The following is a 25322-nucleotide window of genomic DNA, read 5'->3' as shown; positions in this document are numbered from 1 at the left end:
TTTTCATAGTCAGCCCTAGTTTTGTCTAAAGCTACAATTATTCGGATAGAAAAAAGACAATAAGATCTTATACTCTAATTTCTAAATTGAGGTAAGACTCTAACTTTTTATTTATATTTAATTTTTAATTGGAGGAGAATAGAGAATATGAGTAATTCAAATATTAGAACCTTAAAATTAGATAATTACTGAATAATTGATTCATTGATAAAGTGAGTGATTGATAAGAGATAAGTTGGTGTTATATTGATATTAAATTGACTTGACATGTTAGGTATAAGAATTTTGTACTCGGTCACCATATATTTGTATATATTAGTTTGTACCACTAGATTTGCATCATGAGATTTGCATCGATAGATTTGGTTGGGCATGTGATGGCATGTTTTATATGATTTTCTGTATAAATTTATTCGTAAGGTTATTATACGTATCAAATATTGATAATATAAATATATGAACAAAGATACCTTAAATTTGAAAAAAAAATTATTGTATAAGTGAAAACTAATTTGACAAAAGTAACATATAAATCAAACAGACAAGATATGATTTGGATTAACCTCATCATGAGATAGCGCCCATGGGTTGAAGGTTGATGCATGGGGATAGCCTCCACGAGCTTATACATGTGATACCTTCCACATGCTTATGCATGGGATAGCGCTTATGAGCTGACGCATGGAGATAGCCTCCATGAGCTTATACATGAGATAGTCACCACAGACTTACGCGTGGAATAGTGCCCATAAATTGATGCATGGGGGTAGCCTCCACGAGTTTATACATGGGATAGCGTCCACGGGCTAATGAATGAAATTTTGTTAGTTTTGGACTGAGTCATGATTTTGGTTAGTCCACAGCCGGAAGTTAATTGATAAAAAATCTAAAAATCAAGTTAATGAGAAATAGATAGCATACATAAGACACTGTTATTGAACAATTGGTTACATTTGAGATATATATATATTTATTTATATATATATATATATATTTCTTTGATAAGATGATAATAAGAACTTATGTGCATGTTATTTGTATGAGATTTTCGAGTATTGATACGATATTCATTTTATCTACTATTACTAATTGATTGTTTCTTATTATTTATGGTATAACAGTTCGGAATTCTTAATGGGCTATAAAGCTCACAACCTCCTTCCCCTTTTAGAATTGCAGGTTGCAAGTGGGTTGCTTAGCTATAGTTGAGATCATATGAAAAAGAGATGAATAGATAGAATATTACTAATATTGGTTGGATCATTAAATTTTGTAATTAGATTGGTTTTGTTATTTGTTATGAAAAGAGATTATTATTGTCCACGGATATTGAGGTTGTGATAAATTTTTAGCTCCAGTATATTCTCTAGTCTACCCTACGGAGTGCACAGCCGCGTCACGCGCCTGGGCTTGAGTGTTGGGTTTGAGGTGTGACAATAGCATGTGCTAGAGCAGTTGACATCCATATCATGTATCAATTGAATGTTTTAAACCCAATTGTACTATGATTCTTTGATCTTTCTTTCTTTCCTCATACAAATTCAAGAAGGCAAATTTCTTGACTTCAAACGAAATTACAAGTTGCTTTCCCTGCTTCCACTTAAACAGATTACACAAATTATAGATTCGGAGTGCTGCAAAAATCACAGAGGCTGAAGTAAGGCTAGCTGGGTTACTCTCCTTAAACCAGTAAAGACCAAAAACATTGTTAACAATATCACCATCTTAAGCCCCAAGATTTTCACATTAGCCAGAATGCTTAGAAAGAATAGGAAAAATACCTTAAAAGACCTTAATAAATTACATCCACTTCTAAACTCTGGACTAATAAAATCAGCTGCTCTTCCTTGATGGCATTGGAGGGGGTAATGTACCAAAGACGATGTCCCAAAGTGGAGAAGTTATGCCAAAACCCTTGTTGTGTATTCTGTAGTGATGATTCAAATGAAATTTCTGAAACAAAAGCAAGGGTCATAAGCACTACAATATAAAGGTCCGGAATTCTTACCATGGTTCTAAGTAACTCAGTCTCTTCTTACCTTCATATCTCGAGCTGTATCTTTGGATGGTTGTCCATGGTGCAGGTAATAGTGGGTGCAGTCATACATCACATAACCCAACAAACCCCCTCCAAATATGGCAGGTGCAGTAGTAGGAGTTGTTAAGAGCCTAATCAGACACCAGATCTAGAAGACAGTTCATAAAAAATGAGCAAAAGTAGCATCAGGATTCAAAACTGACATGTTGGACAAATAAAGATAGCAAGTTCTGAACAACATATTCCCTTCTAAAGATCCTGTTGTCCATGCAGGAAGGAATTATGTCAACAACTTACCAGATTAGAAAATCTCACTCCATAAGTAACAAGACATGTCACATTTATTAAATCATGAATGACATAAAGAAAGCCATAGCGTGATTGGGAAATCGATTCTTATTATGAAGTAGAATGGAAATGATGAGGAAAATGCATACAGGCACACAAAGAATAGCTGTTGCAGCTGGTGGGAAAACAAGGCGCAGTCCATCCATCGGGTGCTTATGATGGCATCCATGAAGAAGATAATGCAAGGTGTTTGCCCTGAGTGTAATTTCAATTAACATTTTTTATTTATTTTTGTTGTTCAAAAAGAAACGAGCATACTGGTTCACAATAGAAACCTTAAATATAAGTAACAAAAGGAAAAAAACATACCAGTAACTTGATGTTCTAATATGGAAAAGGAAGCGGTGCAATGCATACTCAATCAGCGTCCACAAAAGAATACCACCCACAACCATTAGAGCTGCCTGAGGAACTGCATGTCCCATGCGGATAGACATGGTCACGAGCCAACAGACAACTGGGATCCATACGACTGGAATCACCCACCATTTAGTACGGGTGAACATCTGATAAATGTGAATCAAAATATGAATCACAAGTGAATCAGAACGATATTATGAATCTTTTTTCCATAAATTCTGTATTGGAGCACAAAGAATTGGCTAATTACCTCCAAGAAGTCATTTTCAAAAAAGCGTGGACCTTCCTTGCTCACAATGGGCTGGTGAACCCATTCCTCGTAATCTTCCCCAAGATGGCCAACCTAAAAGAATTTTCATTTGTCGTGTCATAGAACAGAAGAGAATCTAAGTGATTAATAACAAAATATAAGTAACAACCTTAATGATTGGAAAAACCAGAAATCAAAGCTGGAGAGCAAGAGTATAGACTTAGAAAGGAGAAATAACAAATGAAAACAAGAAAGAAACTGATGTTTGATCTTAAAGGACAAACGAGAATTAAACATGGTTTCATCACTATAGGAAAAAAGAGTTTTACCCATGCTTTTTTGCCGACGCTTTCTTCAAGCATCGGCAATTTTCGGCATAGCGCCAAAAATAGCTGACGCATTTTAAAAGTGTCGGCAATATACGACGCTTATTAGCGTCATCGTAGATTCGGCCTAAGGCGACGCTTATTCACGTCGTTGAAAATCGAATTCCCATCAAAACCCGCGGACACGGATTTGCGGCGCCGACCGGTCAACCTCATTCCCCTCCTCTCCGGCGCCGAACGACCTCCTCTAGTCCTCCCTCCTCGGCAGCGCAACCTCCTCTCCTCCTCCCTCCTCTGCGGTGCCAACCGGCCGACCCCATTCTCCTCTTCCCGAGAAAGAGGTACTGCCCTATCCCCCTCCTCTCGTCCCTCCTCCATGATTTATGACACGATCTATTTGTCATGCCTCGGAGTCTGCTTATCTCGCATGCATGGTGGTTTCTTTTTGCTCTGTTCTCATGTTTGGATGTGTTATGCTTTGTTCTACGGCCTGCTGGAGAGTGGTGAGGTTAGTATAGTCGTTGATGGTTCATGACCAACCAAGGATGGGGGCCTGCTATTTCCTTCTTTATTTCTTTCTCTCTCTCTCCGGTTATGGTTTCTTTGTTGGTGCTCTGTTGATAGCCTTCTTATGTTCTTGGGCCGCAGGAGAAGGGAGAAGAGGGATTGCCTATTTTCTTGTGGTGGTTGTGGTGGTGGTTTTATCGCTGATTGATACAAGGTAGTGCTTTCTTTTTCTCTTTTTTCGTGTCAGTTCTATTAATACAATTTGATTGAAACCGTTAAGAGGGAGCTGATTAGAGATGGGACATGACTCAAAGAAGGAAAGAGATCTCAATCTCAAACCATCTAAGTGATGCACCGACTAACTCTACCCTGTATAATTATATCCAAGTTTTTGATTGATTAGACCCATACAATAGTTCAATGACTAGAAGTTGGGTAAAAAAATTGATCATTTCTTTGACGAGATAGCTAATGACTTGAGTTGTTTGATCATGCACAAGATTGTTTTCCTTTTCAACTCACTTCCTGTTCTATGGAGGTTATACAGGAAAATGGAGGTTCATAGCTATATCAAGGTTGTAAAAATGTTGTCATCCAATTGTCCCAACCATCCAGGGTAACCATTGTACACGCACCACATGCATGTATTAAAAGCACAAGTTGGGTGTCTTCGGGCTTGTCAGTTTTGCCCGTCATGACAGATAATTAGTCCGCAGTCACCATGAAATACTTTAATTTATGTAGATTACATTCGTAGATAAAACTGGAATAACACAGTGATTTGTTCTCGTCAATAAGATCTCTGTCTCAATCCTATCTTATTCCAGAATTTTCTTACCTCCTCCACTCGCTCTTCTTTTTAACAAACCCAATTAGAAACTGTTGAATTAAATCAAATATTTTAAAAATTTTAAAACCAAATTGGTGAACGGCCAAGTGGCAAGCATCCGCGCACAAGTAAGGGAGCAAACATGGAAAAATTCTCAAAAGAAGTAGGCCATGACAAGTGTCATGCATCCAGCTAGCGCAAGAGCAAGCATGGAAAGGCCCCTCGAAGAAGGAAGGAAACATGGACGACCAAGATGCAATAAGCCGAAGGATCAAAGGAGCACAAGAAGACACGTCATCAATCAGCGGGAGGGGAATCTGCTTCTTTTGATGCGTCTGAGCCTATATGAAGGGCTCTAGGGATCATTTCAAACTACAATCAAAATTTTCTCTTCTCCCTATTCCAAGAGTCTAGATAAAAAGTGCTCTAAGAATCATTGGAGGGAAAAGAAATAAAGAAAATTTTACGGATGCCAGCAGACCTGTACGTGGGAGGCATAAACTTTTCTGGGACAACGCATCAGCGTGCTTCGATCCACAGGCCATCTTCTCTCTCTTTCTTCATTTTATTATTATATTGTCAAGTTAATTATTTGCTAGTTTATTTTTCTTATTTACTGTTTTTGAATATTAGAAATATTTAATTTATCAATTATATTTGTGCATCTAAGCTAACAATTCAGGAAAGTTTATATACTGTTAGTACTAGATTTTAAATTACAATATTTATTATATATTTTGCTACATAATTATAAATTGTTATATTTTAGCTGTTACACATTTATGCTAGCTTTACTTTAGTACTTAATTTTTCAAGCAAAATATTAGATTGCCTAACCTCCAAGAGGTTTATTAATACCTCCATTTGGACTCCTCACTGAGTAATTTCCAAATTCCATTCAAACGAAAATTTGGAAATTGGTTAATTCATATGAGTTAGCTTAATATTGCACTTAAGATGAAATTGAACGATATCTAGTGAAATTATCTATTGAATAACGGTGTCTAAAAAAAGCTTGTCAAAAAGGCATACGTGCTAAAGAAAGACTAGTATTTAAGTGAGCCAAGTGCTCCACCACCGATCAGGAGCTGATCTGGCTGTTATTCTTTGGATTTTTCAACTAGAAATCTAAAGTTCAAATTAGATATCAGTGCAATAATTTGACATAAACCTTTTCATTTTTACGGATGTCAAAACTGTGTTAAGCTACAAATGAATGGTTTCCTACACATCTGAAAATCTTAGTACTAAACCAGAAAAGTTAATGGTAAAAACTTTAGGAGATGGCAGAATCAAATGCGATTCTAGCTCACCACCCTAGGCTTGATTTCAGCCATTGGTGATAAAAATACTAAAGTCAGTAATGGGTCTAACCCATTTACTCACCTTCCCCATTTGATTTTCAGCATGTGCCCCGCATGGGAGAAGTTTGAATTTGAATTTGAATTTTTTCCCCATGCGGCTGATTAGGAAGTAGTTTCAATTATCCTGCCAACAAGCCATGTATGACACATGAGTCATAGGCCTTTTGTGAGGATATATCTTTGGTCATGGTATTTGCTCTTTAATGCACTTGAACTTAATCCCACAATCAGAACTTAAGAATAATGACAAATATGAGATATGTATAGAGGCTAAATTATCTAAAAGACTCTTTCACTCTATATGTAGAAATTCTGATCTCTTTGAACTCATACATAGTGATGTATGTGACTCAGGGAGAATCTCAAGGGGTGGAAACAAATATTTTGTAACTTTCATAAATGACCTTTCTAGATACTGTTACCTCTATCTTATCAAAGCTAAAAATGAGGTTTTAAATAAATTCAAAGTCTATAAAGCAGAGGCTAAAAACCAACTAGATAAAAAGATTAAAATCTTAAGGTCTGATAGAGGAGGTGAATATACCTCATTTGAGCTGACCCAGTTGTGTGAAGAACATGGGATAATTCATGAAGTGACAGCTCCTTATTCATCCCAATATAATGGAGTAGCTGAGAGAAAGAATAGAACCTTAATGGATTTGGTTAAAACTCTATGTTAATTAGTTCAGGTGCATCAAAAAATCTTTGGGGAGAAGCTCTAGTAACTGCATCTTATATTTTGAATAGAATTTCATTTAAATATAATGATAAAACTCCATATGAAATCTGAAAACATAGAAAACCTAACTTAAAATACTTAAAAGTGTGGGGGTGCTTAGCTAAAATAAAAATTTCAGAAAATAAAAGAAAGAAAATTGGACCCAAAACAGTAGATGCAATATTTACAGGACATGCAATTGAGAGTAATGCTAATAGATTTTTAGTGTGTAACTCTCAAATAAATGAAATTAATAACAACACCATAATGGAAGCAAGAAATGCAATCTACTTTGAAAGTATATTTTCCTTTAAAACAAGGATAAATGATCAAATAAATACCAATAATAATTTAGGGACTAGGTCTAGCAGAACCAGATTTAGATAAAAAGAAGAAGAAGAAACTGAATGTAGAAGAAGTAAAAGAACTAGAGTTGAAAAGAACTTTGGAGAAGACTACTACACATTCCTAATAGAAGACTCTCCTACTTCTTTAGAAGATGCCTTGAAATCTCTAGACGCCCCCTTCTGGAAAGAAGCAATAGATAATGAAATGCAATCCATAATTCAAAACCACACTTGGAAATTGGCAGACCTACCCCAAGGAAGTAAATCCATAAGGTGTAAATGGATCTTTAAGAAGAAACTTAGGCCATATGGAACTGTAGACAAATATAAGGCTAGGTTAGTAGCCAAAGGTATTATTCAAAAATTTGGGATTGACTTCTTTGATGTTTATGCCCCTGTAGCTAGAATCACTACCATTAGGATCCTTGTTGCCTTGGCTTCCATTCAGAAGCTGGTTATACATCAAATGGATGTTAAAACCGCTTTCTTGAATGGGGACCTAGATGAAGAGATCTACATGGACCAACCCGAAAATTTCATTGTCCCAGGTCAAGAGAAAAGGGTATGTAGGTTGATTAAATCTTTTTATGGTCTATAACAAGCCCCCAAACAATGGCACTTTAAATTTGATGAAATAATCCTAACTAATGGATTTAAAATTAATAACATAGATGAATGTATATATTATAAAAAGAAGAATAACAAAATTATAATCTTATGTCTATATGTAGATGATATCTTAATTTTTGGAACGGATTTAGAAATTATTAATGAAGTAAAACAATTTTTATCTCTAAAATTTAACATGAAAGATTTAGGAGAAGCAGACCTAATCCTAAATACTAAAATCATAAGAAATGAATATGAAATAATTTTGTCCCAAAGCCACTATGTGGAGAAGATTCTTAAAAAATTTCACTACTCTGATTGTCATCCTGTATCTACTCCCTATAATCCATCTCTTCATCTAAAGAAGAACTTAAGTGATCCAGTCAATCAAAGCTTGTATGCCCAGATCATTGGTTCTTTAGGATTTCTTGCAAATTATACCAGACCTGATATTGCATACTCTGTGAACCGACTGAGTAGATATACTCATAATCCTAATAATGATCATTGGATTGCTCTAGAAAGAATTCTCAGGTGCTATAAAGGTACCATATCTCTGGGATTACACTATTATGGTTATCTTGCTGCTTTGGAAGGCTATAGTGATGCCAACTGGATCAGTGATACAGTTGACACCAAATCCATCACTGATTTTGTCTTCCTTTTAGGAGGTGCAGTTGTATCATGGAAGTCTACCAAATAAACTGTGGTGGCTAGGAGCACCATGGAATCTTAAATGATTGCCCTAGATGCCATTAGCATTGAGGCTAAGTGGCTTAAAGATCTACTGATAGATTTACCTTTTGTGACTTCACCATTACCTTCTATATATATTCATTGTGATTGTAGATCTGCTATAGATAAATGCAATCAAAAAAATGCAAATGTGAAAATGAATAGGCACTTGAAAGTGTGTTCATAAATCATTAAGATACAAATTAAAAAAATAACTTGATTGCACTAAATTTTGTAAGATTTGAAAGGAATCTAGTTGATCAGTCTAGAGCAGTGGTTCTAAAGTTGTCGAGGGGGATGCGGCTAAGCCCATAAGTAAAGTCACCATGATGGTAACCCAACCTAAAAAGGTTCAATGGGTAAAAACAAGCTAGATAGGTGACTAATGAAGAGCACTATTTGTTTTTCCCATCCCTAAGGCAACAGTGCTCATAAAAAGCAAGGGTTAGGTTGAGTTTTTACTCTTAATGAATCCGAGACCCATGAGGCAGGGTATCTACTTGCTCGTACCCTTTTTAGGATTCACCTATATGCATATAGTCGTGAGGCCGCGACTGTGGAAAGTGGGCTATTTCCTGATAACACACATGAAGAGATACCTGCGCATGGCTATAAAGCGCAAACCCGCTTTGAGCATGTTCACGCTATATTATGTGTGCTGTTGATGAAATTTAAGCCATGGATCAAGGTTTAAGGCATAGACCACCTTGGCTCCACAGAGGTAATCAATTGTCACTAAGTGAAGGTTCAAACCGAAAGGTGCCTACACCTATTACATAATATAAGATACTTAGCATTTTAATTTGATTTTTCTTATTTCATTTTAATTTTAAATTTTTTAAATATTTAATTTATGTAGGGGATCGTTGAATTAAATCAAATATTTTAAAATTTTGAAAATCAAATTGGTCAACGGCCAAGTGGCAAGCATCCGCACACAAATAAGGGAGCAAACATGAAAAAATTTCCAAAAGAAGTAGGCCATGACAAGTGTCATGCATCTAGCGCAAGAGCAAGCATGGAAAGGCCCCTCAAAGAAGGAAGAAAATATGGACTGTGGAGTGATTGATTAAAACCCCATTTGATTTTGATGAGCTCAAAGCATTTGAGTATATCTTTTGATTACTAATGAATTCAATTGAGTGTTTCAGTGAAAATCCTGTCTAAGTGTCCCAAGACTTGGTTCATAATTTTTGGATAAGTTAAGGAGTCTGTTTGAACCAATGTCTGAGACTCGAGTCGACTCCCGAGTATCACGAGTCGACTCCAAGCGTATCAAGTTCACTGGCACGAGCTCGAGTCGACTCCAGATAAGTACGAGTCGACTCCGACTGAGAACAGACAGAAGGACAGAAAGCTTCAACTCAGAACCTGTCAGCGAGTCGACTCCCGAAGTGCGCGAGTCGACTCCGATGTTCACCGAGTCGACTCCAAGAAAGTAAGAGTCGACTCCAAGCAGTCACAGGCAGAAAAGTCAGAGAACAGTTTTCGGGTCTGAGATTCGAGTCGACTCCAGTGGAACGCGAGTCGACTCCGATAGGTGGCAAGTCGACTCCAGAGAAAGCAAGAGTCGACTCTCAGCGGTACACAAAGAAAAAGTCAGAGAGCATTTTATGGACTCTGAGATTCGAGTCGACTCCCGCAATACGCGAGTCGACTCCAAGACACCGCGACCCCAAGACAGACAGAAAACCAAGTTACTGCCTCTGAGATTCGAGTCGACTCCCAGACAGCTCGAGTCGACTCCAAGACAGCTTCACGTCAAAAGGCAGAAGACCATCTTTCGGAAACTGAGAGCCGAGTCGACTCCAAGGAAGTTCGAGTCGACTCCAAGACTGGACGAGCCAAAAGACAGAGGATCGGGAGTTCGGGCTCTGAGATTCGAGTCGACTCCCAGGACAGTCGAGTCGACTCGAGTGGACAAAATTCAAAATTGGATCCACGGACTTCAGTGGATGAGCCGACTCCAAAATTGCCAAGTCAGCTCCAGAAGTTGACGAGTCGACTCTAGGTCAAGACGAGTCGACTCCCAGTCGTGAAGGCAACTTTAATTCAAATTTGGAACAGTTGCCGAGTCGACTCCGGAAAAGCTTGAGTCGACTCCCGCTACAGCCGAGTCGACTCCTGATCGCGCGAGTCGACTCCAACCCACCAACGGTCATATTGTCAGGCTGCGCAGAGTGTTCAGAACGGGCAGAAAAAGCACTCTAACGGCTAGTTTCCGTGGGGGTTGGCTTAAATAGCCACAGAGGACTGTAGCAAGGCAGAGAACAACCATTCCACTCCAACTAATCAAGCATTCAAGCTCTGCAACGTGCTCTTCAACGAAAAAGAGGAAGATCTGCATTTACTGCTTCCAACTACATCTTCCCAGCAATTAAAGCCTCCTTCTCCTGCATTCAAGTCGACTACTCTTTCAAGAGGAGACCAGAAGTTTAAGAAGCCATTCCTCATCTCCAATCTAAAAGCGTTTGAGGCTTCTTAACTTCATTTATTGTTCATATTGTTTTCATCTGCTTTTTGAGAAGCTCATTTTCTGTTTTCTTTCTACAACTTGGATTTACTTGGTTCAATCGGGGATTGAATCAAGAGGATTGAGGTTGGTTGGTGAGCCGAGTTAAAACCAATGTGTGTAAGGGTTTGATTGTGATCCCGGGAAAACAATCGGGGCGGTTCTAGTCGGTGAGCCTGGGAAAACCGACCGAGTTCGTTGTGAGCTCGTAAAACAACAAGTTTGGTTGTGAGCTTGGAAAACAACCGGCTGTAATCCAAGGGGGTTATAGTGAATTCCCAAGTGAGACTTGGGGAGTGGACGTAGGAGCAAGGGTTAGCTCCGAACCACTATAAAACCTTGTGTTTGTGTTGGATTGTCTCTCTTCTTCTTCCCCTCACATCACTCACAGCACTTAGCATTAATTAAATAACTTGCAATAGTTTTTAATTAGTCAACCACATCGTTTTAATTATTCAAATTATTTTAAAACCCAATTCACCCCCCCCCCCCTCTTGGGTTGTCTATCTGGGCAACATGGACGACCAAGATGCAATAAGCCGAAGGATCAAAGGAGCAAAGAAGACACGTCATCAATCCGCGGGAGGGGAATTTGCTTCTTTTGACACGACTGAGCCTATATAAAGGGCTCTAGGGATCATTTCAAACTACAATCAAAATTTTCTCTTCTCCCTATTCCAAGAGTCTAGATAAAAAGTGCTCTAAGAATCATTGGAGAGAAAAGAAATAAAGCAAATTTTTCTTCTCCTCATAATTTTTCTAAGTTTCTTTTGAGCTATCTGCAAGTGTGAACGTACTCTTCTTTCTTCCCTGGAGGCGCACTGACGGGGAAGATGTGGTTCTGTATTAGGTCGTCATATCTCTAGGAGATTTGTGCCAGCAGACCCGTACGTGGGAGGCATAAACTTTCCTGGGACAACGCATCAGCGTGCTTCGATCCACAGGCCATCTTCTCTCTCTTTCTTCATTTTATTATTATATTGTCAAGTTAATTATTTGCTAGTTTATTTTTCTTATTTACTGTTTTTGAATATTAGAAATATTTAATTTATCAATTATATTTGTGCGTCTAGGCTAACAGAAACTACTACTTCTTCCCTGTCAGAAAAGCATATCATATCCATTTTTCTCCCACATCTAATGCGTGCATTTGACAGCCATTATCAAAGCTTTCTTAAAATCATAACCATCATTTGCTGAAACCCCGCTCCAGTAATAGATAAACATTACATTTCTTGAAACATATACGTATATATCTTGTCAGTTTTTAATAATAATGAACTGTCTTTGGATTTATAACAATTCATCCACAGGAGACTTCTAATCAGTGGGATCAAATTGATTATACTCATTGAATATATAAATATAAAGGAGAAATAAAACGTAGAGAAACATAGATAAAAGCAAACATCAGAGGCAACAAAAACTATATATGCATATATCATGTACAAAAAGGCTGTCAAATGTTGAATATTTAGTATATGTGAAAATGTTGCATGGAAAATATTTCGGAGCTAAACATCTACTGCCCATCATTTCTCAAAATTGGTAAAAATAGGATGAATTAGCAAATAACAAGGGTCTCTGATTTTGATACAAACAGTGCATTCTCCAAATTCTTGGCACCATTTAAAATTCTAACTTTCCCTTATGGTCCTCCCACCCATTCCAATCGCCGGTCTGTAAAACATTTGTCACCATCATCAACCAAAAAGTGACAAAACCAATTGACCAGTTGACAGGGAGATAGGACTTGACTAACAAACACTGTTTTCTCCTAATGTCATGAGTCTCACAAAAAATATTTCCAGAAAGCACCTACACAATTTTGCAAACAGAAGCTTGACCAAAAGGTAGCTCTGTGGGCATGGTTATTTCATTCAGTGCTACGCAAAGCAAGCAGGAAAGTTACCACAAGTTCATCTGAATGAATATTAAGGATGTTACTAAACAGAAAGACCATAAAAAATTTCCATTCTACACTCTAAATTCATAAGAAAAAGGAAAACCCCTAATCATAACACATGTAAATCACCACCCTCCAAGCTACTGCTTGCCGTGCCATAAATATATCATATTACCCCCATTGCAAACAGCATTAATTCAACAGCACAATTTATAAATCAACTTGATAAAAATAATGCATGAGTACGCTACGCAACCAGTCACAATGTTCATTCATCTACATCGTTTAATGTGGGAGTTGATGCAATAAACAGGAAAGAAATGATCAGCTAAAGAAGAGAAAAAGTAGACATAACAACTTCAAAAATAACTCATGAAGATATAATATAATGTGCTTGGCAGTCTTGCCATTCTCATATATGAATGTTTTTCTGAATAATTGTTTTCTTTGTTTCTCTCATGAATTTTTTTTGTACAGGTTGACATAGCTTGAAAAAGAAATGTAGCATGAAAGTATTTGAATAAGTTCGATCTGTTATTAGTACCATTAAAGGTTGAAAGAAACTTACCTTAATTGGATGCAAATATATACTACAGGAATACATGATAAAAATATATGTTGATTTATTTAAAAATGTCTGAGACATTGATTGCCACTTCCTACCCCTTTTTACTACTCAACAATATCAATCAATGTAAATCGTTGACATTGTGTCTCCTAAGTACAGCAACTCAAAGTTATCAGCATAGAAGCTTGTTCGACCATGAAATCTTACTTGAAAAACAAGAGGCTTGCTCAAGTCCACATTGAACTTTTGTGCAACCATCTTCGTGTTCTTATGAACTGCAATTACATAAAACAAAATTGTAAATAACATGAAAATGTATAGCAAGCTGATAAAAGATTATTATGAAGAAACCGACTTACAAACCAAAGAACTAATTACAAGCAACAGGACAAAAAGCTTTGACATATTGTGTTTCGGCAATTATCTTTTTTGAACAAATCTCAACAGAAAAAGATATGAGAAAAAAAAAGGAATTTATGCAGACTATCCGAGTCAAAGATAGATGAGGGTCACAGAACTAATATCTAAGTGTTTGATATGATCTCCAAGGTGTAAAACACTTGTAAACAAAAGAGCTATTCTATTTGGAGGCCGAATGCCTGTGGATGAAGTATGTCTGAATTAATAGTTCAAATGGGGACTGTGAGATGCGGGCTGAAGTCGACAGCCCAGCCGACTTCAGCCCGACTCTTCTTTTGGGAAGAGCCGGAACAGACGATTGCGATGGCGACCCTCTCCGGCTCCTCCGGGGACAAACGGGGCAAGGGCGCCGCGGGTATCCCACGGCACCCCCCCTCCGGTCAATCCGCGGCCAACCGCGGCCGTGGATTTCGCTCGACCGCCGCGATTTTCATGGCGGAGAGCCGTTACGAAGGGATGATAAAAATCCCTCTTTTCCTTCCCAGATCACCACCGAGCCTCTCTCCTTCCTCTCCTCCCTCTCCTCTCCCTCTCCTTCCTCTGTTCTTACCTCCCGAGTGATTGGCGTGTCTTTCCGACCGAGCGTCATCTGGATTCCTCTTGCGGCCTTCCCCTGTTCTGAGATCTATCCTCTCGGTTCCGAGCACTGCAACCGCCGCCGCTTGTCCACCGGATCGAGCAGCCGTGGCCAGGATCTGCCTTTCCGCCACTCGCCGGTAAGCCCTCTGCCCTTTTGCTCTTCAATCTAGTCGAATCAAGCATGGCTTTTCTCCCTTTGTTTTGGCCCCAAACCGAGACCACTATCGGTCTCTTCCTCCCTGTCAGTCACCGCCGCAACCGCCGGCCGCCGCAGCGGCCGGCTGGCCGTCGACTGAGGGGTGGCCTCCGGCCACCCATGCCGGCCACCCAACCAGCCCTCTCCCCTCTCCCCTCTCCCCTCTCCCTTCTTTCGGTATCCATCTCCCCTGTCCATGGGGAGTTTGGGGAAGATGAAAGCCCATTGTGGGCCGAACTGGGCCAACTTAGGCCCTGTTCACTGTGGGCTCAACTTGGGCCCAGACCCGAATCCAAAATCTGAAACCCGAACCCAAAATCCAGTTCAGACCCGAAACCCGGAATCCAGAACCCGAAACTCGGAATCCGAAACCCAAAGTTGTTTGGCCAATAAATGAAATTTTGCAGTTAAGCCCTTGATAGTGTGTTATTTCACAAAAAGGTCTTCTGCAATTTATATTTGATTCCTAAAAGAAAGATTTATTACATAAAACTCCTCAAATATATTTATTTGGTCCTTTTTCTAGATTTTATTACAGAACGGTGCTATGTAATTAGACATTGGTCCCTAAAACGAATTTTTATTGCATAAATGAACAAATTAGAGGCCAACCTTGGGAGGACCCTATTGGGCCGAGTCTATGCGGGCCCATTGGGCCGTGTCCGATGTGGGCCTTATGGGCTATGTTCATTATGGACCAACTCTGGGCCCTGTTGGGCCGTGCCCAGTAGTATTATTTCTAGATTTTGATTAGCTCTGAAATTAACAAGGAATTAATTAAATTTAAACAGGTGAACATGATCCGCCTATCTGAAGTAGGGATTAAGCGAGAAGAGGTAAGTAACTTAATACTTCAAGTGTGATTTTCAAATTATTTGATAAACTGATTAAGTTTTGACATATATTTTGTATTCAGTAAAATGAGTCAGGCATGTTAAATTTTATTTGAAAATCATGTTATATGCTCTGAAATCCGTGAAATATGATTAGACAGTTTATGAAATATATTTTTGTATATATGCATTCTCAGCATGGCTATGACCTGTTCTGTTCTGCTCTGGCCCCGCCAATGAAGATTATACGTTGGACCTGTCGACTTGTAATCTGTGAGGAACCGGTTTCGACACTGCGACATCGGTGATTAGAATAGTGGTTTCTGGACACCGTTGCCACCGGTGACTAACAATAGTGGTTTCTAGCACTCTGTGCAACCCATGCCACTGGGTTACGTGGTCGTAGCCTATTATGTTGAGATTATGATATCAGAGTTTTTGTAAAAATGATAATAAATTTTGGAAAGAGAAAAATGATGTTATTTGTAATTTATTTCCAGTCATTATTTTGTATTTTGATCTGATATAATTTGACCCCACTCTGGGGTATTTTGTTGCTTATTGGGCTAGTGTAGCTCATTATTCTTTTTTCTCTATTTTTCAGATCTAGAGACTTGATCGTACGGGATTGGGGGAGTGCGTTAGATTTTTCGATAATTTCTTCAGTTATTGGCATTTCAGTTAGATTAGTTTGGACATTTGAATTATGTTAGCAAATGTTATTTTGAAATTTTGTAAGACTGCTTTTGAATGACTTTAAGTATTTTTGTCAATTTTAAGCATCTGTGATTAACCCTTAAATAAGTTTTGAACATCTGTATTTGCTCCGATATGTTCCGATGCCTTGCACGCCTGTGCGGCCCGCCGTACGGGCGTGCGGCGTCTGCCAAGCTCCGGGCTCGGGGCGTGACAGATTTGGTGGTATTAGAGCTCAGGTTAAGATCACTAGGGACCATAAGTGAAATAGTCATATTTGAGCCTAAATTTTAGGATTCTTAGAATTCGTTGGAAAGGTTGAGAGATGGGTAGGAACTAAATAAGAGGATAATGTTATTTGTTTTTGTTAACTATTATGTATTATTATTGTGTTTGGATAAATTTAAAACATTTATATATTTTCACCAAAAGAGAATGCTGCCTCGCCGTGTCCGTAGCTTGAATCAGATGGCTGGGGGCTCTCGGAGAAGAGCCCCTACTAACCAAACGGGCGAGGCATCGCATAGCTCAGGGCTCCGGGGTCAATCAACTCCAGAAACTATTGCCGGAAATCAAACTTGGGTGCTCGAGCTGATCGAAGAGGTCATCGGGTTAGTACGCCAACAAAGGCAACAACCTCAGCAACTAGTCCAGCAGGATGTTGCTCCTCCTGAGCAAAGAAGGATTATAGCTGAATTCAAAAGAATGGCTCCTTCAGCTTTTAAGGGCACCACTAGTCCTCAAGAGGCCCAAGCTTGGATAGATAAAATGGAGAAAGCCTTCAGGGCAATGGAATGCATTGATGAAGAAAAGGTCAGATTTGCCACCTATATGGTCCAGGACCGAGCTCATCATTGGTGGATGTCTGTGGAGCGCACATTGACACCTGAGCAGGAGGCACTTACCTGGCAGAGATTCCGCACAGCATTCTACTCCAAGTATTTTTCCGCCATGAGTGAGCTAGAGCGGAAATTTCTCAATCTGAATCAAGAAACTATGACTATGGATAAGTATGAGGCCGAGTTTGACAGGCTATCTCGGTTTGCTCCCACCCTCGTCATGGATGCAGAGTCCCGAATGTGGAGATTTGAAGAAGGATTGAAGCCTCACTTACGTCGAGGTTTGGCCGCAGTGCACTCAGCAAACTATGATGACTTGGTAGATAGGGCCAAGAATATGAAAATTGTCTGGAAGGAAACACAAGAGTCAAAAGATAGAATACAAAAGAAGAGGAGCAGAGATGATGATACTCATAGTGGACAGAATTCTAGCAAGACTGCAAAATCTCATAACCAATCTTGCCAATCAGGGAAGCAAGGATCTTATGGAAAGACTACTCAACAAGAGAAGCCTAAGTGTGATGCATGCGGTGGTATGCATAAGACTGAACACTGTAGATGATTATCCGGTGCTTGCTTCAGATGCGGTCAGCGGGGTCATAAGGTAGTTGAGTATCCTCAACAGGACCTTCGATCAGTTCAAAGGCCTCAAACTACAAGAACCCAGCAAGTGCAAGCTTCTCCTGCTCCAGCTCAGTCAGCTCAGCCTTCTTCTCCTAAGCAGCAGAAAGGAGGGAGACCACGCACACCAGGTTGTATTTATGTACTGACTCAGCAGGATGCTCAGGCATCCAACACTGTGATGTTAGGTACATTGCTAGTTGCTTCTGTTTATGCTCATACACTATATGATTCTGGTGCTACGCGTTTCTTTGTGTCATCTACATTTATGCGAAAACATGACCTGCTTTGTGTGCCATTAGAGTATGATTTGCATGTTAGCACCCCCGCCGGGAATGGGATGATCGGTAATCAGGTCTGCAAAACTTGTCCAGCGCAGATGGTAGGTAGAGACTTGCCTACTGATTTGATAGTTACAGATATGCATGACTTTGGCATAATTCTCGTTATGGACTAGTTAGCATCACACTTTGCTATCATTAATTGTAATGAAAAGCAGATAAAATTTCAGATCCCTGGAGACACTGAATTTAGCTTCGTAGGTAGTGGTGCTTATACTTCTTCTTGAGTTGTCTCTGCTATGCAATTTAAGCGGCTACTCAAAAAGGGGAGTATGGCGTATATCGCCATAGTAGTTGACACTAGACAGATCAAAGATTGGAACATATTTCAGTAGTAAATGAAAATATCTGTATCCATTGTTTTCGATAGGAAAACTCAGTCTGCGCTATGTGGGCCCTTTCGAGATCCTGAAAAGAGTAGGAGCTGTCGCATACAAATTGGCACTCCCACCTTCACTATCTGGAGTTCACAATGTTTTTCATGTTTTAATGTTAAGAAAGTATATTCCAGATATGAGCCATGTGGTAGAAGTGACTCTCCTGCAACTTAGAGAAGATTTGAAATATCCTGAGCAGCCTCTACGTGTAGTTGATAGAAGAGAACAAGCGTTGAGGAGGCGCACGATTCCTTATGCTAAGATCCAATGGAGCAATCACTCAGAACGCGATGCTACGTGGGAACTTGAGGACGAGATGAAGGCAAAATATCCAGATCTTTTTGCAAACCGAGATATGTTAAATTTCGAGGATGAAATTTTTCTAAGAGGGAGAGAATGTGAATACGGGCTGAAGTCGGCAGCCCCAGTCGACTTCAGCCCGACTCTTCTTTTGGGAAGAGCCAGAACAGAGGATCGCGATAGCGATCCTCTCCGGCTCCTCCGGGGACAAACGGGGCAAGGGCGCTGCGGGTATCCCGCGGCACCCCCCCTCCAATCAATCCGCGGCCAACCACGGCCGCGGATTTTGCTCAACCGCCGCGATTTTCGCAGTGGAGAGCCGTTAAGAGGGGATGATAAAAACTTCTCTTTTCCTTTCCAGATCACCATCGAGCCCCTCTCTTTCCTCTCCTCCCTCTCCTCTCCCTCTCCTTCCTCTGTTTTTACCTTCAGAGTGATTGGCGTGTCTTTTCGACCGAGCATCGTCCGGATTCCTCTTGCGGCCTTCCCCTGTTCTGAGATCCATCCTCTCGGTTCCGAGCATTACAACCGCCACCGCTTGTCCACCGGATCGAGCAGCCGTGGCCAGAATCTGCCTCTCCGCCACTCACCAGTAAGCCCTCTGCCCTTTTGCTCTTCGATCTAGTCGAATCAAGCATGGCTTTTCTCCCTTTGTTTTGGCCCCAAACCGAGACCACTCTCGGTCTCTTCCTCCCCATCAGTCACTGCCGCAACCGCCAGCTGCCACAGCGGCCGGCTGGCCGTCGACTGAGGGGTGGCCTCCGGCCACCCATGCCGGCCACCCAACCAGCCCTCTCCCCTATCCTCTCTTCCTTCTTTTGGTTTCCATCTCCCCTGTCCATGGGGAGTTTGGGGAAGATGAAGGCCTATCATGGGCCGAACTGGGCCAACTTAGGCCCGGTTCACTGTGGGCTCAACTTGGGCCCAGATCCGAATCCAAAATCTAAAACCCGAACCTAAAAACCAGTTCAGACCTAAAATCCGAATCCCGGAACCCGGAACCCGAAGTTGTTTGGCTAATAAATGAAATTTTTCTATTAAGCCCTTGATAGTATGTTATTTCACAAAAAGGTCTTCTACAATTTATGTTTGATTCCTATAAGAAAGATTTTTTACATAAAGCTCCTCAAATATATTTATTTGGTCCTTTTTCTCGATTTTTATTATGGAACGGTGCTATGTAATTAGACATTGGTCCCTGAAACGAATTTTTATTGCATAAATGAACAAATTAGAGGCCAACCTTGGGAGGGCCCTATTGGGCCGAGTCTATGCGGGCCCATTGGGCCGTGTCCGATGTGGGCCCTATCGGGCCATGTTCATTATGGACCAACTCTGGACCCTGTTGGGCCGTGCCCAGTAGTATTATTTCTGGATTTTGATTAGCTCTGAAATTAACAAGGAATTAATTAAATTTAAACAGGTGAACCTGATCCGCCTATCTGAAGTAGGGATTAAGCGAAAAGAGGTAAGTAACTTAATACTTCAAGTGTGATTTTCAAATTATTTGATAAACTGATTAAGTTTTGACATATGTTTTGTATTCAGTAAAATGGGTCAGGCATGTTAAATTTTATTTGAAAATCATATTATATGCTCTAAAAGCCGTGAAATATGACGGGACAGTTTATGAAATATATTTTTGTATATATGCATTCTTAGCATGGCTATGACTTGTTATGTTCTGTTATGGCCCCGCCAATGGGGATTATACGTTGGACTTGTCGACTTGTAATCTGTGAGGAACCTGTTTCGACACTGCGCCACTGATGATTAAAATAGTGGTTTCTGGACACCGTTGCCACCAGTGACTAACAATAGTGGTTTCTGGCACTCTGTGCAACCCATGCTATTGGGTTACGTGGTCGTAGCCTATTATGTTGAGATTATGATATCAGAGTTTTTGTAAAAATAATAATAAGTTTTGGAAAGAGAAAATTGATGTTATTTATGATTTATTTCCAGTCATTATTTTGTATTTTGATCTGATATGCTTTGACCCCACTCTGGGGTATTTTGTTGCTTATTGGGCTAGTGTAGCTAATTATTTTTTTTCTCTATTTTTCGAATCCAAAGACTTGATTGTATGGGATTGGGGGAGTGTGTTAGATTTTCCGAAAATTTCTTCAGTTATTGGCATTTCAGTTAGACTAGTTTGGACATTTGAATTATGTTAGCAAATGTTATTTTGAAATTTTGTAACACTGCTTTTGAATGACTTTAAGTATTTTTGTCCATTTTAAGCATTTGTGTTTAACCCTTAAATAAGTTTTGAACATCTGTATTTGTTCCGATATGTTCCGATGCCTTGCACGCCTGTGCGGCCCGCCGTACGGGCGTGCGGCGTCTACCGCACTTTGGGCTCGGGGCGTGACAATGACATTCTAATTTCGGAATGACTTGATGAATAGGCATAGAATCTTCAATATCATATGATTTTTTGCATACGCATTGTATTTTATACCTTGTAGATCATATCCAATGATTTAGATTTTCATTTTTGTGATCCTCATTCATGGAACTTTAATAGATTGTTTTTCTCTTCCACCCCGTATGTATGGTTTTCAATCTACCAAATTTATCCAGAAAATGGGAGAAACAGTCTATATTTCAATATTCATTCACTACAGAAACCATTAAAACATGTAAAGTTAGATAATTGATCCAGCATGCAAGAAAAAACTAAAAAATTCGCTACGAAACCCAGACTTAGCCTGGGATCCAACTTAGAGCGACTAGAAAAGAGGCATTTCTAACATAAGATTTAAGAATGCCAACGAGGGACGCCTTCCAAGGCATAAAAAATGGCCCGAAATCCAATAAATAGTTCTCCAGACATTCATATATGTTTCAACATAAAAATAGAATTAGAAGAACGAGCAAAATGTATGCAGAAAATCATGTAATTCAACCAAACAGCAGAACAGTATCACGAAAACAAAATCATTGTTACAAGAAAAGCAAGTATTCGATAAGCTTATAGTTAAAAAAAAAACCTGCGAAAAATCCGTTCTTTACATCAAGGACCAACATAGATCAACAAGAAATAACCCACTTTGGCGTAATTCTAGCCTAATCACATCAAAGACTCAACAAATGCAACAATGGCGCATCAAAAACCAATTAAGCCCAGGAAACCAACAAGAGCAACAGATCTCCGCCGCAAAACCATCCCAAAAACACCAACCCGCTCCGAGCCCCAAAGATACACAACCAGATCTCAGAATCATCCCGAAAAGGCAAAGAAAATGCACGAAATTCACTAAACAAGGACCAAAACCTCGCACCTGAAAGCTCCCCACGATTGGTTTGGCCCCCTCTGAAGCCCTGGGATCGAACTCAGAAGGGGATCTCCTCCTCTCCGTGGGCGGAGCGAGCGCGGAGAGGAGAGGGAGAGATAAAGGAGAGACAAGGGAATTCTTTTATTAAAGAAAATTTCTTCCCGTTTCTTCCGCCAATATCCGTAGAATTTAAAAACTGGCGAGCGAATGGGATTGTCGTCAATCGGAGCGGGAAGAACGGGTGAGCGCCGGGCCGCTCGTGGGGACATGCTGCTGCCACGTCAGCGAAGATTTTTGGGAGACCCGATTGGGTAATATATTACCGGTTATATAAGGGCAGATAATGTTTCCGAAGGCTCCAAGCGGATGATAAATTTCCGGTTTTGAGGACATCTGATTTTTTGGATGAATGTGATTAAGGCCTCGTATACTATAGCATAATAATGAAATATAATATTATTATAATATAGTAATATAACATTGTATACTATAGCATAATAATTTAATATAATATTAAATTATTTAACATAACATATCAATGTATTATGATATAATGCAGTATAATATTATATTTATAGTATAATACAATAATAAAAGTATAAAATATTATAATTATTAGCGTAAATTAATTTTTCTCGCTTCTGATGACTATTTATCTTTCTAACAAATTTTCTAACTAGGTGATAAAATTGGTTAAACAATTAATAATATTTATTTTTATTTATTTATTTATTATTTTTTCTTTTTTTCTTCTTTTTTTTCTTTTTTCTATTTTTCTATTCTTTTTCTTTTTTCTTTTTCTTTTCTTTTCCTTCTCTTCTTTCTTCTTCTTCCTTTCCGAAGCTTCTCCCCAAACCCGCCACCAACCACCTCACCAAATTCCACCGCCACCCCGCCGTACTCCCCCAGCCCACCTCCATTCTCCTCTGTCCCTCCGCCACCAATGTCGCCTCCCTCTCCCTCTCCCTCTCCCTGCTCTCCTCCCGATCCTCCAACCCTAACCTCTCCGTGCTCTCGTTCCCCCTCCGCGGCCGCCGACGGCAAGGCCTCGTAAGCGAAGGGGCGTTCGGAGGAGGCCACGACGACGAGTCCAGCTAGGCCGAACCCAGCAGCAGAGAAGAGGGGACCGTCGGCCGCGGCGAAGGAGGGGTGGAGGCATAGGAGGCCGAGAGAGTGGAGGAGGCAGAGGAGGAGGGAGCGAAGGTAGGAGACCCACCCGGTGGCCGCCACAGCGAGAAGGATCGGGATGGAATCACTGGAGGCGTCGTGGAGTCGGTTCGAGAGCCCCATTTCTTCCCCCCTTCTCCCTTCCTTCTTTTAATTTAATTTCTTTCTTAATTTTACAAAGTGAAGAATCGGGAGAAAGAAAGAGGGAGAAGAGATGAAGGGCGTTGGGGGCGATGGCGGAGGAGAGGGAGAGGGCCTTGAGGGTGGCATTGAAGAGGGGAAGGGAGGGGGATGGGTGGGAAAGGAAGAGGTAGCGGGATGGAGAGTTTTGGAAGGAAAAAAGGCTTTTTAAATATAAAAATTTTGGTCAAAAAAATAGCTTTCCGACAAAGTTCAAAACAGTTTTTTCAGAAAGCTCCAAAATGGAGCTTCTTCCAAAAAGCTGGTTTTAGCTTTCTAGAAGAGCTAAAACCGCTTTTCGAAATTTTTACCAAATACCTTTTTTAATCCGAAAGTACTTTTGGAGGGCCAGAAAGTACTTTTTGGCCCTCCAAAAGCTCCTCCAAAAGGAGCCTAAATACTGCTACATATCACCGGTCCATTCATCTCTAAATTTAGAAATATGAACATGTAAAATCCAGACTTGAGCTCGTAATGTTTGAACATGCCAACCAAACAACCACCACAAGATTTGGCTATTTTTGATTTAAAATAAATTTATAATTTTTTTTAATTTTGAAAATATCAACAGCCACTCGATGTTGTGCATGATGAGAAATACTATCGGTGAGTTCAGATCTCTATGGTATACTAAGATGCATGTTTTGCATTATCGAGAATGGTGTATGCTCGAATGGACGATACATCATCTATCTTGAAGATGGAGATGATGCAATATAAGGTGTAGCCAGTAGGTACCAGTTAGATCATACCAAATTTCGTAGGAGCTAGCAGATTCACAAGCAAAAACTTCAACAAATAAATATTTGATTTTTCATCATATTTTATCAAAAAAATTTCATTGGAGATAATATAGTCCAATTTCTTTATTTATAATAAAATAATTCTAGCTTGTTTTCCTATTTTAAGAATAATTTTATACCAAATTTAATCCATGAATTCGGTTAGACCTCATATCCTCTATATATATGTCTGAAATATTGTATGGATAGTTTTTTGATATATTAATAGAATTTGTCGAAGAAAACTTCCTTCGCTAAATGAAAACTCCTCAATCCAGTTTTTACTATTTAAACTAAATCGCTCTTCACACTTCTCACCGCATCATAACGGCTATCGCACATTTTTCAACCCTGCAAAATATAGGTGGCGTGCCAAATAACATAAGTTGAGAGATGAACGACAACCATTTATCCCTAAGATGGGCGACATGTCATCCATCCAAGCATGCGCCAACATTAATGTTGCAAAATATTCATTATAGAGGATCTGAGTCGATATCACACCGAGTACTACCAATCACCACCTTCTGCAGGAAACTAGTCCAATTTTGAATGAATGTTATTAAATTACTGCTATAATCAGTGCTGGCCGGTTAAAATTGCTTTTGATTGAAGATGCAGTTGGTTGATGATATTTTCTGAAGTAAAGACAATACTCCAATTTAACATTCAAAGCTAGTTTATTTCCATGGCTCAATGTTGGTCTCTCTAATAGATAATTGCCACATCTAATATATATCTTAACAGGATCAATATTCTTTAACCAGATATTAATCTCCTTAATGAGTCAGTCACATGAACTTGGTCATGCGTCCCATCACAAACACACACATGCACATGCACACGCGCACAGGCACACCCCTGTGACATGTATGATTGCACTAATGAATAGCCTCTCATTTAGCTTGTAAGCCATTTGCTGCCACTTGCAAGCAAGCTTTGTTGCACGCCCTTGTGGCCCAGAAGTGTTGGAAATATAAATCCAATTTGATGGGTGCTTTAGTCTTTCTGTTTTATAGCATCCTATGTAATGCTTTCATCTTTTTAGGTGCTTAAAAGTTCTTTTGCTTTGGTCCCGTTTTATTGAAACGAAAAGAGAGAGAGCCCAGCCTATGATTCTTGTATGGTGAGGGTACTGTTGAGTTTCTGAAATAGAAAAGAGAGTGGTGAGAGATTGGTAGGAGATGTCCCACAAGCAGCTGATTTTATGTATGAAAGAAAGAGGATTTTAAGGAAAAAATCATTTTCTAGTTGCTAGTTGTCTGCACCTTTGTAAGTCATATTTTTTCAGTT

At 39.7% G+C, this 25322-nt stretch overlaps 2 protein-coding genes across 2 annotated transcripts; one reads left to right on the top strand and one right to left on the bottom strand.

The window, feature by feature from the left end:
- Window positions 1-1502: 1502 nt before the first annotated feature.
- Window positions 1503-22135, bottom strand: LOC120103882 (dihydroceramide fatty acyl 2-hydroxylase FAH1-like). Its single transcript, XM_008810296.6, has 7 exons — window positions 21907-22135; window positions 13625-13692; window positions 2997-3089; window positions 2696-2892; window positions 2476-2581; window positions 2040-2186; window positions 1503-1953 (listed from the first exon to the last, which is right to left on the bottom strand). The coding sequence occupies exons 2-7, from the start codon at window positions 13673-13675 to the stop codon at window positions 1834-1836; spliced, it is 714 nt and encodes a 237-aa protein (XP_008808518.2). The 5' UTR covers window positions 13676-13692; window positions 21907-22135; the 3' UTR covers window positions 1503-1833.
- Window positions 17003-18058, top strand: LOC120105237 (uncharacterized). Its single transcript, XM_088710320.2, has 2 exons — window positions 17003-17496; window positions 17563-18058. Exons 1-2 carry the CDS (start codon window positions 17003-17005, stop codon window positions 18056-18058), a joined length of 990 nt encoding a protein of 329 aa, XP_088566446.2.
- Window positions 22136-25322: the final 3187 nt, after the last annotated feature.

This window comes from Phoenix dactylifera, chromosome 14, assembly GCF_051530095.1.
Source record: "Phoenix dactylifera cultivar Ajwa chromosome 14, Ajwa_hap1_PhDact_Kaust_v1.1, whole genome shotgun sequence".
Lineage (NCBI taxonomy): Eukaryota > Viridiplantae > Streptophyta > Magnoliopsida > Arecales > Arecaceae > Phoenix > Phoenix dactylifera.
Note: the sequence above shows the minus strand (reverse complement) of the source record. Positions and strands in the feature narration are given on the sequence as shown.